This window comes from Antechinus flavipes, chromosome 4, assembly GCF_016432865.1.
Source record: "Antechinus flavipes isolate AdamAnt ecotype Samford, QLD, Australia chromosome 4, AdamAnt_v2, whole genome shotgun sequence".
Lineage (NCBI taxonomy): Eukaryota > Metazoa > Chordata > Mammalia > Dasyuromorphia > Dasyuridae > Antechinus > Antechinus flavipes.
The window spans coordinates 472,794,560-472,807,696 of NC_067401.1; the positions used below are offsets into that span (position 1 = coordinate 472,794,560).

Here is a 13,137-nt window from a genome sequence, read left to right on the forward strand (position 1 = left end):
GGCAGATGGGCACAAGATTAGTATCTGTTCTTCAGCAGATTCTACATCTCAAAATCACTGGAATAGAGTCCAAGCGATCTTCATCAACAGATTCACAGTCCACAAAGCCTGTACCAAGAAGACAAAAAGAAATAAATGAGTTTTCCCTGATAAAATGCAGAAAAGCAAAAAACAGGAAAATAAGTCAGAGCAATCAATAAACATTTATTAAGCACCGACTGTGTGCCAGACACGGAGCTAAGCTCTTGAAATACAAAGAAAGTCCTGTGCAACAAGAGAACTGTTTGGTTCTGCACACATATATTGTATCTAGGATATACTGTGGCATATTTAACATGTATAAGACTGCTTGCCAGCTGGGGGAGGGGGTGGAGGGAGGGAGGGGAAAAATCAGAACAGAAGCGAGTGCAAGGGATAATGCTGTAAAAAATTACTCTGGCATGGGTTCTGGCAATAAAAAGTTATAATTATGGAAAAAAAAAAGAAATACAAAGAAAGGCAAAAGCCAGTCCCTGCCCTCCAGGAGCTCCCAGTCTGATGGGGCAGATCCCATGCAAACAGCTGTAGATGGAAGATCCCTCTGCAGAATAAAGTGGGAAGAAGCAGCAGAGGGAAGGCCCTAGTGATGGGGCAGAGACCCTGGGCCCTAGCCTGAAAGGGATGTGGAGCAATAAAACGTCTTCTCTGTTGCTCCCCACATGTCTCCTGCAAAACCGGATCTGGACTTCTTCTTGGGCTTTTTGTAAAAGCGACATCCCAACTTCTTACCTGACTCCTTCCCTAAATAACACCACCTTGTTAAAAGGCATCCCCTCAACTGAGTGCACCACAAGAACACAGTATTTCCGCTCTTTCTGTTCTCGTTCGCTTGCACTTTATTTTCTCTCTCACTTTTTCCTCATCTTGACCCGATTTTTCTTGTACAGCAAGACGGCTGTATAAATATTTCTGCATATATTGGATGGAACATGTATCTTACCATGTCTAACCTATATTGGATGGCTGGCCATCTAGGGGAGGGGGTGGGGAAGGAGGAGAAAATCTGAAAGCCGAGGCTAGGCAAAGGGCAATGATGAAAAGTTATCCAGGTATGTGTTTTGTGAATAAAAACTTTAATAAAAAAAAGAAGAATTTTTTTAAAAAGCCATCCCACCTCCTTACCTGAATGGAAAGACAGCCTGATTCCTCCCTTCTCTGTACCTTGCTCTCCACAGGGAGGCACCATACGAAGCCCCAGATTTCAGCAGCTAAAGCTCTCCCAAGCTCGTTCTCATCCAGACTCTCCCAGAGACCAATCCCTCAGCGATGGCGTCCATCCGTTTTTGGTGGCTACAAGAGAATCTCGTCGAATCCTTTCAAACTCTGAACCACGATCCGTGGCGCTTAACTGGGATTGGGGGAGGGGAGGGCTGGGGGAGATGGGATTTTTAACCAAGGTGTGAAGAAAACCAGGGAAGCCAGAGATGAGGAGGGAGGGGATTCCAGGCATGAGACTCAGCCCGAGGAAAGGCCCAGAGATCGGAGATGGAGAATCTGCCGGGGAGAAGTGTGAGGAGCGATAACAACGTGGGGTCTGGTACAAAAGCTGGGGCCTTTGCCCTTCACAAAGCAGCATCTTCCCCTCTCGGGGACATCGGCTCCTCTCTCTAGGAAATGAATTCGAATTCCAGCCATCACAGAGGGAGTTGGAGGGCGGGGAAGGCTTCCCGACAGTTCCTCTGGCAGTCCAGGTTTTCAGTTGTCCAGTTCAGCATTTGTTATGTGCCGGGCTCTGACAAACGGCCTCCACTTTGCTCTGGCTCTACGGAGTCCCTGGGGAAGGGCTGGACAGGTGTAATCCCGCAACTGTCCACTAGGGGTTAGGGCATCTCCACAGATGTCACTGTCCCCTGTGACCCAGGAGATGGATCTGAGCTAATCAGGGCTGGGAAAGGAGGGGGGTGGCGGGGCAGTAGGTGCCAGGGAATGAAAGAGCCTCCTTCCTTATTGTCCTCTCCCTTAGAGACCAGCTAACAACGCAGGTCCTGGCTACCTGTCCTGTGTAAGCCCGCGGGACCCAAGGAGGCAACTGGATCCAGGTGACGCGGGCAGACCCCCACCAGCCTTGCCCGCTGCCCACCGCTGCTCCCGCCTCCTGTGGACACCGAGGCAGCCATGAACAGGATCTTTCCTCAGGTAACAGACATCGCTTCAATCCTGGGGCCAGGTAGGGAGGCGGTTTCTTCGTGGGAGGGAGAATGCCGGGACTGCCCTGCACACCCACGGGGCGCAGAGGAAGCCCAAGGAGAGCCCCAGAAAAAGAAAACCGCGTCCATGTTAGTGAAACTTCAGCACGGACGCTGGCTGGGAAAAGGAAGGGAGAGGCTGGCTCAGCAGGGCCCGCCACCCCACTGAAGCCCTGGTTTTCCATTTTGGGGAGAAATGGAGCCTTACACACTAACCATTAAGCAGCAGGGAGGGACTGAGAACTGGGGATGCCCAAAACGTAAAGAACCGTGTAGAATCCGGGATGTCCACACCGGGAGGGAGCCTAGAACATGGGATGCCCGGTGTGGGAGGGGCCTTCGGACACAAAGTGCAGTTGTAAGCTTAGATCGTAAGACTTTCCTGCCCCACAAACCAGTGCTTCTCAACCTCTCTTCCACTCTCTTGCCGTTAGCCGAGGACTCTGGATGGAAACCCAGCGGGGGAAAACAAGGCCTTTGAAAGTGAAGAAGGTAAGCGCCTCTGGTCTCATTGTCTTAAGCAGTCCCTGCAAATCCGCTGGGATTTCTTACTGCGGGGATGGCCCTGTTATCAAAGAGGGCAGCCCAAGCCCTTGAAGATTAATCAGCCGTCCTTCAGGCTTACCTTCCTGCTGACCTGCCCGGGGTGGGCAAGCACGGGAGATGCCCGTCCATCTCGCTGAATTGTCTCTGATAGGGCCCGGCCCTTTGACATTCACCAAGCATTTCCCATCCATCCTGTCACTGAATCCCCCCAGAAGTCCTGGGAGGCAGGAGGTACGGACTTAGTCCTTTTCTGCAGAGAAAGAACAGTCTGGAGAAGGAGGATTCCCCCAAGGGATCGGTGCTGGCCAATGACCGAGCCCTACATCCAACTCTGGCCTGAGATCTGCAAGGCCTCTGCTGCTCCTTGCCTCCCCTCTCTGCCCCATCTGCCCAGAGCGCTCCAGTGATGTGGGGTCTGCTCTGGGCTCCTGCACCCCCAAAACTGGGTCTTCGAGCATCCTTTGCTTCGAAGCCCTTTTTTTATTCAAGTTTCCATCCGAGGGACACATTTTCAGAATGTCTTTGAAGCCTTAGGGTCTAAAGGGAAACTGGGAAAGGAGAGTGCCCCAACCCACCAAACTTCATTCCCCGGCCAGCTGTGCTGACTTCAGACTCCAACTCCAACCACATGGCGCTGCTTGAGCACCTCCACACAGCCCCGTCTGAACTTTCAGCTCCCTTCTCCATTCAGCGCCTGACACATAATAGGCCCTTAATAAATGCTCCTTGCCTTGCCTTGCCTTGAAGAAGGGTGCTTTCAAAGGTACAAAGCAGCAGTCACCAAAACCACTTGGTATTGGCTAAGAAATAGAGGAGTCGATCAAAGGAATAGGTTAGGTTCACAGGACACTATCGCAAGCTCGTGTTTGACAAAATCAGCTCATCTTTTGGGATAAGGAAAATTGGAAAGTTGTATGGCAGAAACTTGGCCTTGACCAACACCTAATACCCTGTGTCAAGATGAGGTTAAAATGGGGTCATGTTTTAGACGTAAAGGGTGATACTATAAGCAAATTAGGAGAACAGAAATAGTCTACCTCTCAGACCTGTGGAGAAGAAAGGGATTTATGGGCAGAGAAGAATTAGAGACTAGAGAATGTTCTAAAATGCAAAATGGATAATTTGGATTTTATTAAATTTTAAAAGTTTTGTACAAACAAAACCAAGATTAGAAGGGAAATAGAAAACTGGGAGAAAAAATTTACATCCAGAAGGGGGCATTCAAGCTGAGTCTTGAAGGCAACCAGAGATTCTTTGAGATGGACACAGCAGGCATGTCACCGGGTTCTCCTAGGCTGTGCCCATAGCACAAGGTCAGGCAGCCTTAAGCAAACTGGAAAAGCCTGGCTCACGTGTGTGTGTGTGTGTGTGTGTGTGTGTGTGTGTGTGTGCATATGTGTGTGTTTGTGTGCCTGCGTGAATATAAATATGTGTATGAGTGAGTGTATGTGCACACTTGTACAATTCTATATGTGTCCCAATGAATTAATGAAGCCTTTTTAAAGCCCCTAATATGTGCATAGCTTTGGGGAAACAAATAGACAAGCCAGACACCTTCGATCCCAGGAACTCCCAGCCTAATGGGGGAGATGGAAAGGTCCCATAGTCCTCAGGGGTGCAGCAGCCAAGCAGGTCAGAGGTCAGGCCTCTTCAGGGGCTGCATCTCCACAGGGGCCGCTTCCCCGGATAGGGCTGAGGGCACTGAGCTGAAAGCATCGCTGATCCGGCAGCTCCTGAGGTCAGGGTTCTGCAAACGCTAAGTGGGGGAAAGCTCAGATTGGCCCCCAGAATTGTTTCAGCACCAGCAAGGGCTACAGACTGTACCCCGAGCCCTGTGTCGGCCCAGGGATTCCCACCAGAGGAGATCCCGTCTTTGGCAAGATGGGGGGAGAAGCTTTTGACTACCCGTGGATTAATGTCATGGGATTTTTACTGAAAGCTCCCAGGGGATGAGACGGATACTGTTGAGTAAACAGGAGATTCGCAGCCATGGTGCCCAGCGGTCAGGCGGGTTTTCCCAGGTTCCCCTGAGCCTATGACAGCCCCACTTTTCCCTCGTTCCTGGACAGATTGTTGCAGCCCCTTCTCCTGCTGCACCCGCCGAGGTTTCTGGATCTCCGCCTGGACCCTGACCCTCCTTGGATCTCTGTCTCTCATCCTCTGGCTGGTCAGCAGCTTTGCACTCCCACCGTCATCCCCAAGTAAGGCTCCTGGCAGGGTGTATCGTGTCCACTGAGAAGTGTGGGGTTATCTCAAGGGCTAGAACCCCCGTAACCAAGGCTCTTCCCATGGAGGCTAGAGGACCACATCTTGGGCCCGAGCCTCTGCTTTCTTATGGGACACTTGTGTTTGGGCACCGGACGTCACAGATTCTCTTACAGCCTCCTTTCTTGGATTCTTTTCCCTGTGAACTCCCGGTGCCTCTATTGCTTCCTCCCTCGTGGCTGCTCATTGCTGTTGTTTCTCTTCTTTCTCCAAGAGGACCATGACCTCAGGGAGGTGACACAAGGACATGCAGGAGAATTGGATTTGAGGGAGGGGTGTTGGGCGAGCCCACTGGCCTCACTTTCTCCTCCAAAGGCCAGTGAACATCACTGACCAGAGAGAGATCAGGACGATGGAAATGGGGGGAGGTAGAACTTGGCCTTTTTAAGCTAAGGTGTCTAGGGCAGTGGCTGTCAAAGGTTGTATGTGTGTGCCCCGAGTTTCCGTAGATGGGCAGCCAAGTTTTGGTTGTCCTGACTTGGCAGATAAAATGAAATTTATAAATATTTGTGTTTAACAGACATTGTACTTACTCAGTGCGTAGTATTTCTAAAGGAAAGAAAACTTAGTGAAGGGAAACTGGGTGTTCAGAGAGTGCCCTGTGGCGGTGCCAGCTGCAGGGCTCGGCTGGGGGGCAAAGAAGCTTGTGCCCTGAGCCAAAAAAAAAAAAAGGGACTGAAGTTCCTCCATTGTGTGGTAGCCCCCACTCTACAGCCTCTGAGGTACAGGAAGCAGGTTTGAGAAAGCCACTCTCTGTGGTTCTTTGCTCAGTGACCAGGGTCTGTGCGACCACGTCCAACCGGACAGGGTTCCTGTGTGATGACCGGAAAACTTGCCTCCCCGCCAGCCTCCTGTGTGACCGTGTCCGGGCCTGTGCCCACGGAGAGGACGAAGAAGAGGCCTTGTGTGGTAAGGGTGGGCCTGAAGGATTATGGGAATCCAGAGAGCCACGGCGCTTGGGCCCTGGTCTCCTGCCAGACTTCTGTGGTTTCTTCGGTTAGACCCGTGAGCTCTGGGAGGCCTCTGGGTGGGGAGACTGCCTCATCAGCCCCCGCTCTGTACCCTCTGGTCTCGGTGGTCACCCAGCTAATGTGTCTGAGGCAGGCCTTGAACCCAAGACTTGTGACCCCAAGGTTGATGCCTCTCTTTAGGTCATACAACCTCAGCCCCATATTACAGACTAGGAAATGGAGGCCTAAGGTCACAAAACAGCTGGATTTTGATCCAAGATTCTCCACATCCAGGACTCTCCCTTGTCTCTTGGCCGCCCACAGGAGCCAAAGCCTAACACTGGCGAAGCTCTCGCCCGAGTCCCGGGGCGTCCGGCAAAGCCGTCAAAGGGGACTCGGCCCCCAGATAATGGAGCCCGGGCTCTCCGAGCCACCTGGTCACTCGGCCGGACGCAGAGGCCGCTCATCTCCTTCTCTGTCGCCCCCCAGGGAACGTCCCCCACAGCCTCCCCAGTTTCTTGGTGTTCCGATGCGGCGACCTCAGCTCCTGGACCTTCGAGGATCAGAAGTGCAACGGCTTCAATGACTGTGGAGACTGCTCTGATGAAGGCTCCCGTGAGTCCCCCCAGTTCGGGCTGGTCAGTGAGCGGCCCCTCTGTGCAGGTTCTCCCAGCTGCCCGGCCGCCCAAGGAAGGCTCAGAGGCCTCCCTGGGGGAGGCATCCCACACTCTCACACTTGAGCACCGGGGCTAGTTCAGAGCTTCCTGCCCCACGGCTCCTGGTCCCCCGAGGCCTTTGGCCAAGTGTCTCACGCCCTCCTTGGCCGGGGACACCATGGATGTCAGTGCCTGGGCCCTGAGCCCCATGGACCCAGGCCTAGGGTTCCCCAGCCCAAGCACACAGTAGGTGCTTATGGATTGGTTGCGAGATGAGGCAGCGCAGGCCACAGCCACACTGGTGAATTACAGACGCAGAGAATTGAATTCAATTCAACAAAAGTTTATGGAGCCCCCCCTTCTCTCCCCTCCCCACCCCGGCCCTGCAACCTCTGAGGTAGAGAAGGCAGGTTTATGATACCCATTTTAGAGAGGAAGAAACTAAGGCATTGAGCCGGGAGTGATTTGCCGAGCAGAGCAAGGCCCCCAGCCTCACGTCCGTTTTACTCCCCTGCCCCTCGCTCACTGGGCCATCGTGCCCCCGTGGCCGTCTCCATGGCCTTGCTCTTCCCACCTGTAAAAGGGGCTGAAGGGGAAGCCGATTTCACAGGACGCAGCTCATGCAACTGTTGAGGAAAAGGGACCCGGAGGTCGTTTCCTCCGGCCTCCGGCCTCCAGGGGGAGAAGCCGAGGCCCAGGTGACTCAGTGGAGGGAAACTCGAGGAGGGAGAGGCTGGTTCTGGGTTCGAGTGTCACTCCCCATTTACTAGTCGTGCCAGCCGAGCAAGCCTGCCTTTGTAAAAGGGGCCGGGGCCAGAGGTTTGCGGGGACCCTCGGGCGCTAAGCCTGAGCTCCCCAGCTCTGCTCGCGGCTCTGCCGGCTCCTGCCGACTCCCCGGCCCGCTGTGGGAGAGGGCGAGCTCCCGGCAGGGCCGAGGGCCGCTGGGGGGAGGGAAGATGGCCTCTGAGCAGGCCCTGTCCTGTGCCCACCTTGGGCCACGTGACCCAACTTCGGGGTCGCAGAGTTAAAAAGTCTCTGATGAGCTCGTGCTCCCCAGGCCCCGCTGGGTGGGCGTGGTTTTCCTTATGACCGTTGCCCATTTGGGGGGTTATTCAAGGGGCTCCCCCGGGAGCTCTTGGTTCGGATGAGAAAGAGTCACGATTCAGCGGGTGGGAGATGTTGGGGGCAGAGCTACAGAAATGGGTGGGCGCTTCCCAAGGCCCAGGGGGTTGTGGGAGGGCCCTGGGAGGGCCTGGGGCTGCCGGGGAGGCTCACGCTGTTCCTCTCTCCCCAGGGGCCGGCTGCCCGCCCTGCGGCCCCCAGTGGTGGAGCTGCCCCTCCACCCTCTACGAGTACTGCGGCTGCGTCCCTCGGCGCCTCTGCCGGGACCGCGTTCAGCACTGCTCGGACTGGTCAGACGAGTACCTGTGCCCCCGGCCCTGAGGAGCCCGGCCGGCCTCGCCTCCACCACCGCTGGGCCCCCGCAGGGAGCGGAAGGAGAGCCCCCCGCCGGCCCGGGCTGCCCCGACTCCTTCCCAGGCCCAGACCCTCGCGCCCTCCATCGGGGCAGCAGAAGCCTGGCTTTCGGGCCCACTTTTCCTCCTCACTGTGATGTGGCCAAGTGACAGCCGGGAGCCTCCCTGCTCCTGGGCCCGGTGGGGGCCGGCGGCCTCTTCCAGCCTCCGTCCTCCCAACCCCCCAGCAGAGGGAGCGGGATGGGGGCGCAGGCTGCGGCCGAAGCCTGATCATCGTGGGTCTGATGGGGAATGGAGAGAGCCACGGGGGGAGGGCCGGGGAAGGACGGGGCTACATTGGACTGGACAGCGCAGAGGATCAGACACCGAGGCCCCTCCCCAGTGGGCTGGCGCGGGCTCCGGCCTGGCCTGGCAGTGCAATGACCTTGGCTGAGCCCCCCGTGCCCGACCTGAGCATCCGTTTCAAGGCTGGCCTGGCGGGGCGTGAAGGTTGCCCCTCTCCCAGGCCGGGGACACAGGAGCCACCACTTCCCTCTGCCTCTCGGGAAGCCCTCGGGGAGGGGGCCCAGGGCCATCTCCCTGGCACTTTCATTGCTCAGCTGCCCCACTGCCGCTGCCCACCTGGAGCTCGGGGGGCCAGAGCTCCCTCGTTCCCTTGGCGTCACTAAGGAGCTGCCGTGGCAACCTGCCCAGCAACGTCTCCATGAGTCTCCCGTGGGGAGAGAGCTCCTTCCTCCTCCCCCTTCCCTCCGCTCATTCAGTGCCACTCGAGGCTCAGGTGCCAGGAGAACAAAGGAGGCCCCAGGCGCCGGGCGCCCTCTGTCAATATTTACCACCTCCTGGAGGCCAGGCCCCGGGTCTGGGATCAGGGTGTTACATACACAGGCCCTGTGCTATTCAAACAGGAGACAGAAGGCTGAGAGCCCTTAGGGTGGGCGCAGGTCACGCTCCGTGGTCTCAGCCTGAGACATTTCCCCTTTAACCCTTCTGGCTCTGGCGTCTCCCTTGGACTCCCAGAGAGCCCCAGTGGTCCCGGAGAGTCCCAGTGGTCCCGGAGAGCCCCAGTGGTCCCGGAGAGTCCCGGCGGTTCCGGAGAGCCCAGGCGGTCCTGGAGAGCCCAGGCGGTCCCGGAGAGTCCCAGTGGTCCTGGAGAGTCCCAGTGGTCCCGGAGAGCCCAGGCGGTCCCGGAGAGTCCCAGTGGTCCCGGAGAATCCCGGTGGTTTTGGAGAGTCCCGGTGGTTCCGGAGAGTCCCGGTGGTTCCAGAGAGCCTTCTGGTCTGCCAGGCAGGGACAGACACTGCGGCACGGGCTCCCACTTGTGCTGTTACTGCTCCCTCGTTCTCAATCACCTCCCTGTGTCCAGGACCCTGCTTGGGCTGTTCTTGGCAGTGGCTCGCCACTTCCTTCTGTGGCCCTGTGTGTTAGTGGGGTGACCCGACATTCCCAGGAGCATCTGGAGCCGCAGCGGACTGGCTCGGCCGAGCGATTGTGGCCGAGGAAGGAGTGGAAGCGTCCGTGGGACTGTGGGACGCAGCCGGAAGCCAGAAAAGCACAGGGAGAAGGACTCGAGGAGACCGCTGTGCATCTGGGACCCCAGGGATGATATCAGTGACATCAGAGGCGGCTCCAATGACATCACCGGTGACATCTCGGTTCATGCATGAATTCGGGCTGCGCAAGGTCATCAACGTGACCCCCCCTTCCCATGGCTGGACGAGTCAGGACAAGGGCGATGGCTCAGGACACAGTGGATTCGGCCACTGAGTAAATTGTTCTCCTCCATCGGTCCCACGAGGGCAGTTTTCATACGCTTGCGGGGCAGGTGCCCCCGGCTGGTCCATCTGCTGAGAAGCTTTACCAGGACATGGCTGCACAGGCTGCAGCTTCCGGGAGCCACTGGCGAGAGGGTGTTCTTTCACAGCATGACTAATATGCAAATGTCTTGAAAATGACTATCAGATTGCTGGCTGTCTTGGAGAGAAGGAAGGGAGAAAAATTTGGAACTCAGAATCTTACAAAAAATGAATGTTGAAAACTATGTAATTGGAAAAATAAAATACTATTGAGGGAAAAAAAAGAAATCACTCGCTGAGCTCCGACTGAAGGCAATGCTCACTGTTGGTTCCGCAGGACAGATAACAGGTACCTCCGTCCTTCTCCAGGTACGGAGGTGAAGGGGCAGGATGGAGTGTGGGTACAAAATGTCTGGCGGACATCTGCCCTCAAAGCTCTGGGGGCTGTAGATGTCGTAAAAAGGCATAATTTTACTAGTTTTAAATAAGACCTTAGCCAGAAATAAAAATCCAAAACTAAGGCCAGTGGTGACAGAAAACCTGTCTTTCCCACTAGTCCCAGAACTGGGAGTGAGGAGCCTTCCGGGTTCGTTTCTACCAGCTGATGTCTTAAGAAAGGGGGTGCTGGAGACCAGGTCCTCTGCTTAATTGTTTCTCCTTGTAAAAGAAACCGCCTTTAATATGATTTTCTGTAAGAAACGATCAGCAGGACGATTTCAGAGACACCTGGAGAGACAGGAACTGAGGCCGAGTGAAGTGAGCGGAACCAGGAGATCGCTGTACACGGCAACGACAAAATTATACGACGATCACTTCTGATGGACGTGACTCTCTTCAGCAATGAGGTGATTCCAAGGCTCTTGTGATGGAGAAGCCTTCTGCACCAGAGAGAGGACTGTGGGAACTGAGTGTGGATCACAACCCGGCATTTTCACTTCTTTTGCTGTTGTTTGTTTGTATATCATTTTCTTTCTCATTTTTCCCTTTTTGATCTGATTTTTTTTTTTTTGTGCAGCACGATAATTGTATAAACACGTTTGCCTATATTGGATTTACATATATTTTTACCATGTTTAACATATATTGGATTACTTGCTATCTAGGGGACGGGTGGGGAGAAGGGGGGGAAATTGGAACAAAAGGTTTTGCAAGGGTTAATGTTGAAAAATTATCCATGCATATCTTTTGAAAATTAAAAAAGTTTGATAAAAATAATAAAACAAAACAAAATACAAAACAAACCCAAAACTTTTAGATCGATGGTCTCCTGGATGCTTCTGAGGACACCTCCCAGGCGGGCAGGGCTGCTCAGGAGAGGGCATCTTCCTTGAAATCCGATCGGGGCTCTAAGGTTTCCTTGCTGAGTCTGCGCGATAGCTGGGACTTGGGGGAGGGACAGCGTGATGGCGGGGACATGGCAGGGTTCTCAGAGGCCCCTCCTCACCTTGGAAGACTAGCCAGTGAGTTGTGATGGCCAGACTCGGCCGGACGCCCCCCACCTAGCCAGGCTAGCTGTCCCACAAGATTCATTATCTACAGAACGTGTTTCCTTTGTACACCTGGAGCCGAGCGAGCTTCGGGCTCAACTAAATGTCAGTCAGCAAGACTGGCTAGGGGACCCTGGGCGGATGCTTGGGAATCATCTGACAGCCATATTCGAAGACCCCCCAGGTTCTCACTGTATCATAAGAAAATGCTGGTCGCGGGCTTCAGTGAAGTAGGACGGGCAGGGGTCCAATCCTAGGAAAACTGAGGCACAGAACAATTCTAAATGTCAGAATGAGTCAGACAATCTGCCAGAAGCAAACTTAGGAAAAACAGCCCAAAAGTTCTCATCATCACTAGGTCAACAGAGCCTTTTTGATCTGATTTTTCTTGCTGCTCTGAAGATTGGTGGCAAATGCTCCCAGATCACCCTCGTTCATCTGGACAAAGCGCGCGCCCGAAGGAGGCATAAATTGCTGAACTTTGACGAATGTGCCAGTTGGATGGTGGAGTCGGGAACCTGGTGCGTGGGGGGCTCCGGGCCAGAAGCCCCAGACCCTTCCCCCCAATGTCAGGCTTTCCTGCACAGAAATCTGGGATGGAAAAAAGATTTAGTTCTTCTGATTGATTTTCTTTGTAATCCTGAGTATTTAGATTTTTGTTAATGTTTAATTCTAAGCATTTACAAACATGATTCTGAGAGAGGGTTGGTCCAGGACACACGGAAGGAGAGCTGCTGGCCACACAGCGAAGGCAGGAACGCGACGGAAGTGGCCGAATTGGGGTGAACTGCAATGAACAATCTGGGTCCCCGAGAATAAAGAAGGAAGCGCCTCCTCTCGGCAGAGTGCCGCCCACGCTGCCGGGTCTGGGGGCTTTAAGCAGTCGTTTTGCTCACCTAAAAAGCAAACGCTTTTTGTCCCTGGGATCAGGCCGGGAAAGGGCCCCGGGGAGAAGCAGGAAGGGGCGTCTCTCGGGAGACAGAGAAAGGAGGCGTCCCCCTTGGCTGTTCTCGGGAGAAGGCATCCAAGCCGGAGGCCCCCGGAACCCTCCCAGCGCTGCAGCTGAGGCTGCAGGCGTGTGCCCACCTGCCCGGACGCAGCTGCCCGCATACACGCACACATGTGACAGAAGGAGCGGGGCACAGAGGGAGGGGAAGCATCATTCGTGCTTTTCACTCAAAGCTCCAGGAAACGCAGCAGGGCCGAGTGGAAGCCGTTCCTCCACTTCCACCTCTGGGCAGATGATCCCAGAGAGCACTTCTGGCTCTGGGTCTCCACTCCATGACCCGGATTTCGGGTGTGCCCAAGGGCCGCTGGGGGGCTCAGCCCACAAGGCTCGCGTTCAAATGCTGCCTCTGCCTGCTCCCTTCCCTGCCAGAACTTCCCTCAGAACTGGCCAGGAGCATCACCGGTGTCACCAGGGAGGAAACTCTGCTGGAGGGACGGGCTGGCCTCCGGGACCGCAGAGGTGGCTGCTGGTCCCGAGTCTCCCTGTTCTGACGGCGGCACCCCCTGCTCCGTGACCCTCGGTGGCTCCCTGTGGCCTCCAAGCCCAAGGGACTGCCTGGCACTGAGTGCCCTCTGCCCACCTCGTCCTCACCCGGACGAGGCAGTCCAGGGACAAGCGGCCCCCGGCCGTTCCTCCAACAACGCCAGCTCCCAGCTTCCCTGGCTGTGCCCCGTGTCCGGGGCGCGCCCCTCCAGAGCTTTTTGGTCTGTCCCCAGCTTTGCACGTCATCT

At 55.3% G+C, this 13,137-nt stretch overlaps 1 protein-coding gene across 1 annotated transcript; it reads left to right on the forward strand.

Moving 5' to 3' along the window:
* Positions 1 to 479: 479 nt before the first annotated feature.
* On the forward strand, positions 480 to 9,193 carry LDLRAD1 (low density lipoprotein receptor class A domain containing 1). The gene is made up of 6 exons (XM_051999640.1): positions 480 to 2,175; positions 2,660 to 2,717; positions 4,841 to 4,972; positions 5,808 to 5,945; positions 6,476 to 6,601; positions 7,937 to 9,193. Exons 1-6 carry the CDS (start codon positions 2,155 to 2,157, stop codon positions 8,083 to 8,085), a joined length of 624 nt encoding a protein of 207 aa, XP_051855600.1. The 5' UTR covers positions 480 to 2,154; the 3' UTR covers positions 8,086 to 9,193.
* The last annotated feature ends 3,944 nt before the right edge of the window (positions 9,194 to 13,137 follow it).

Coding starts and splice junctions, on each gene's coding strand:
- LDLRAD1 (XM_051999640.1), top strand. CDS start 2,155: ATGAACAGGATCTTTCCTCAG. Junction 2,176..2,659: donor TGAACAGGATCTTTCCTCAG/GTAACAGACATC, acceptor TCTTGCCGTTAG/CCGAGGACTCTGGATGGAAA. Junction 4,973..5,807: donor ACTCCCACCGTCATCCCCAA/GTAAGGCTCCTG, acceptor TTCTTTGCTCAG/TGACCAGGGTCTGTGCGACC.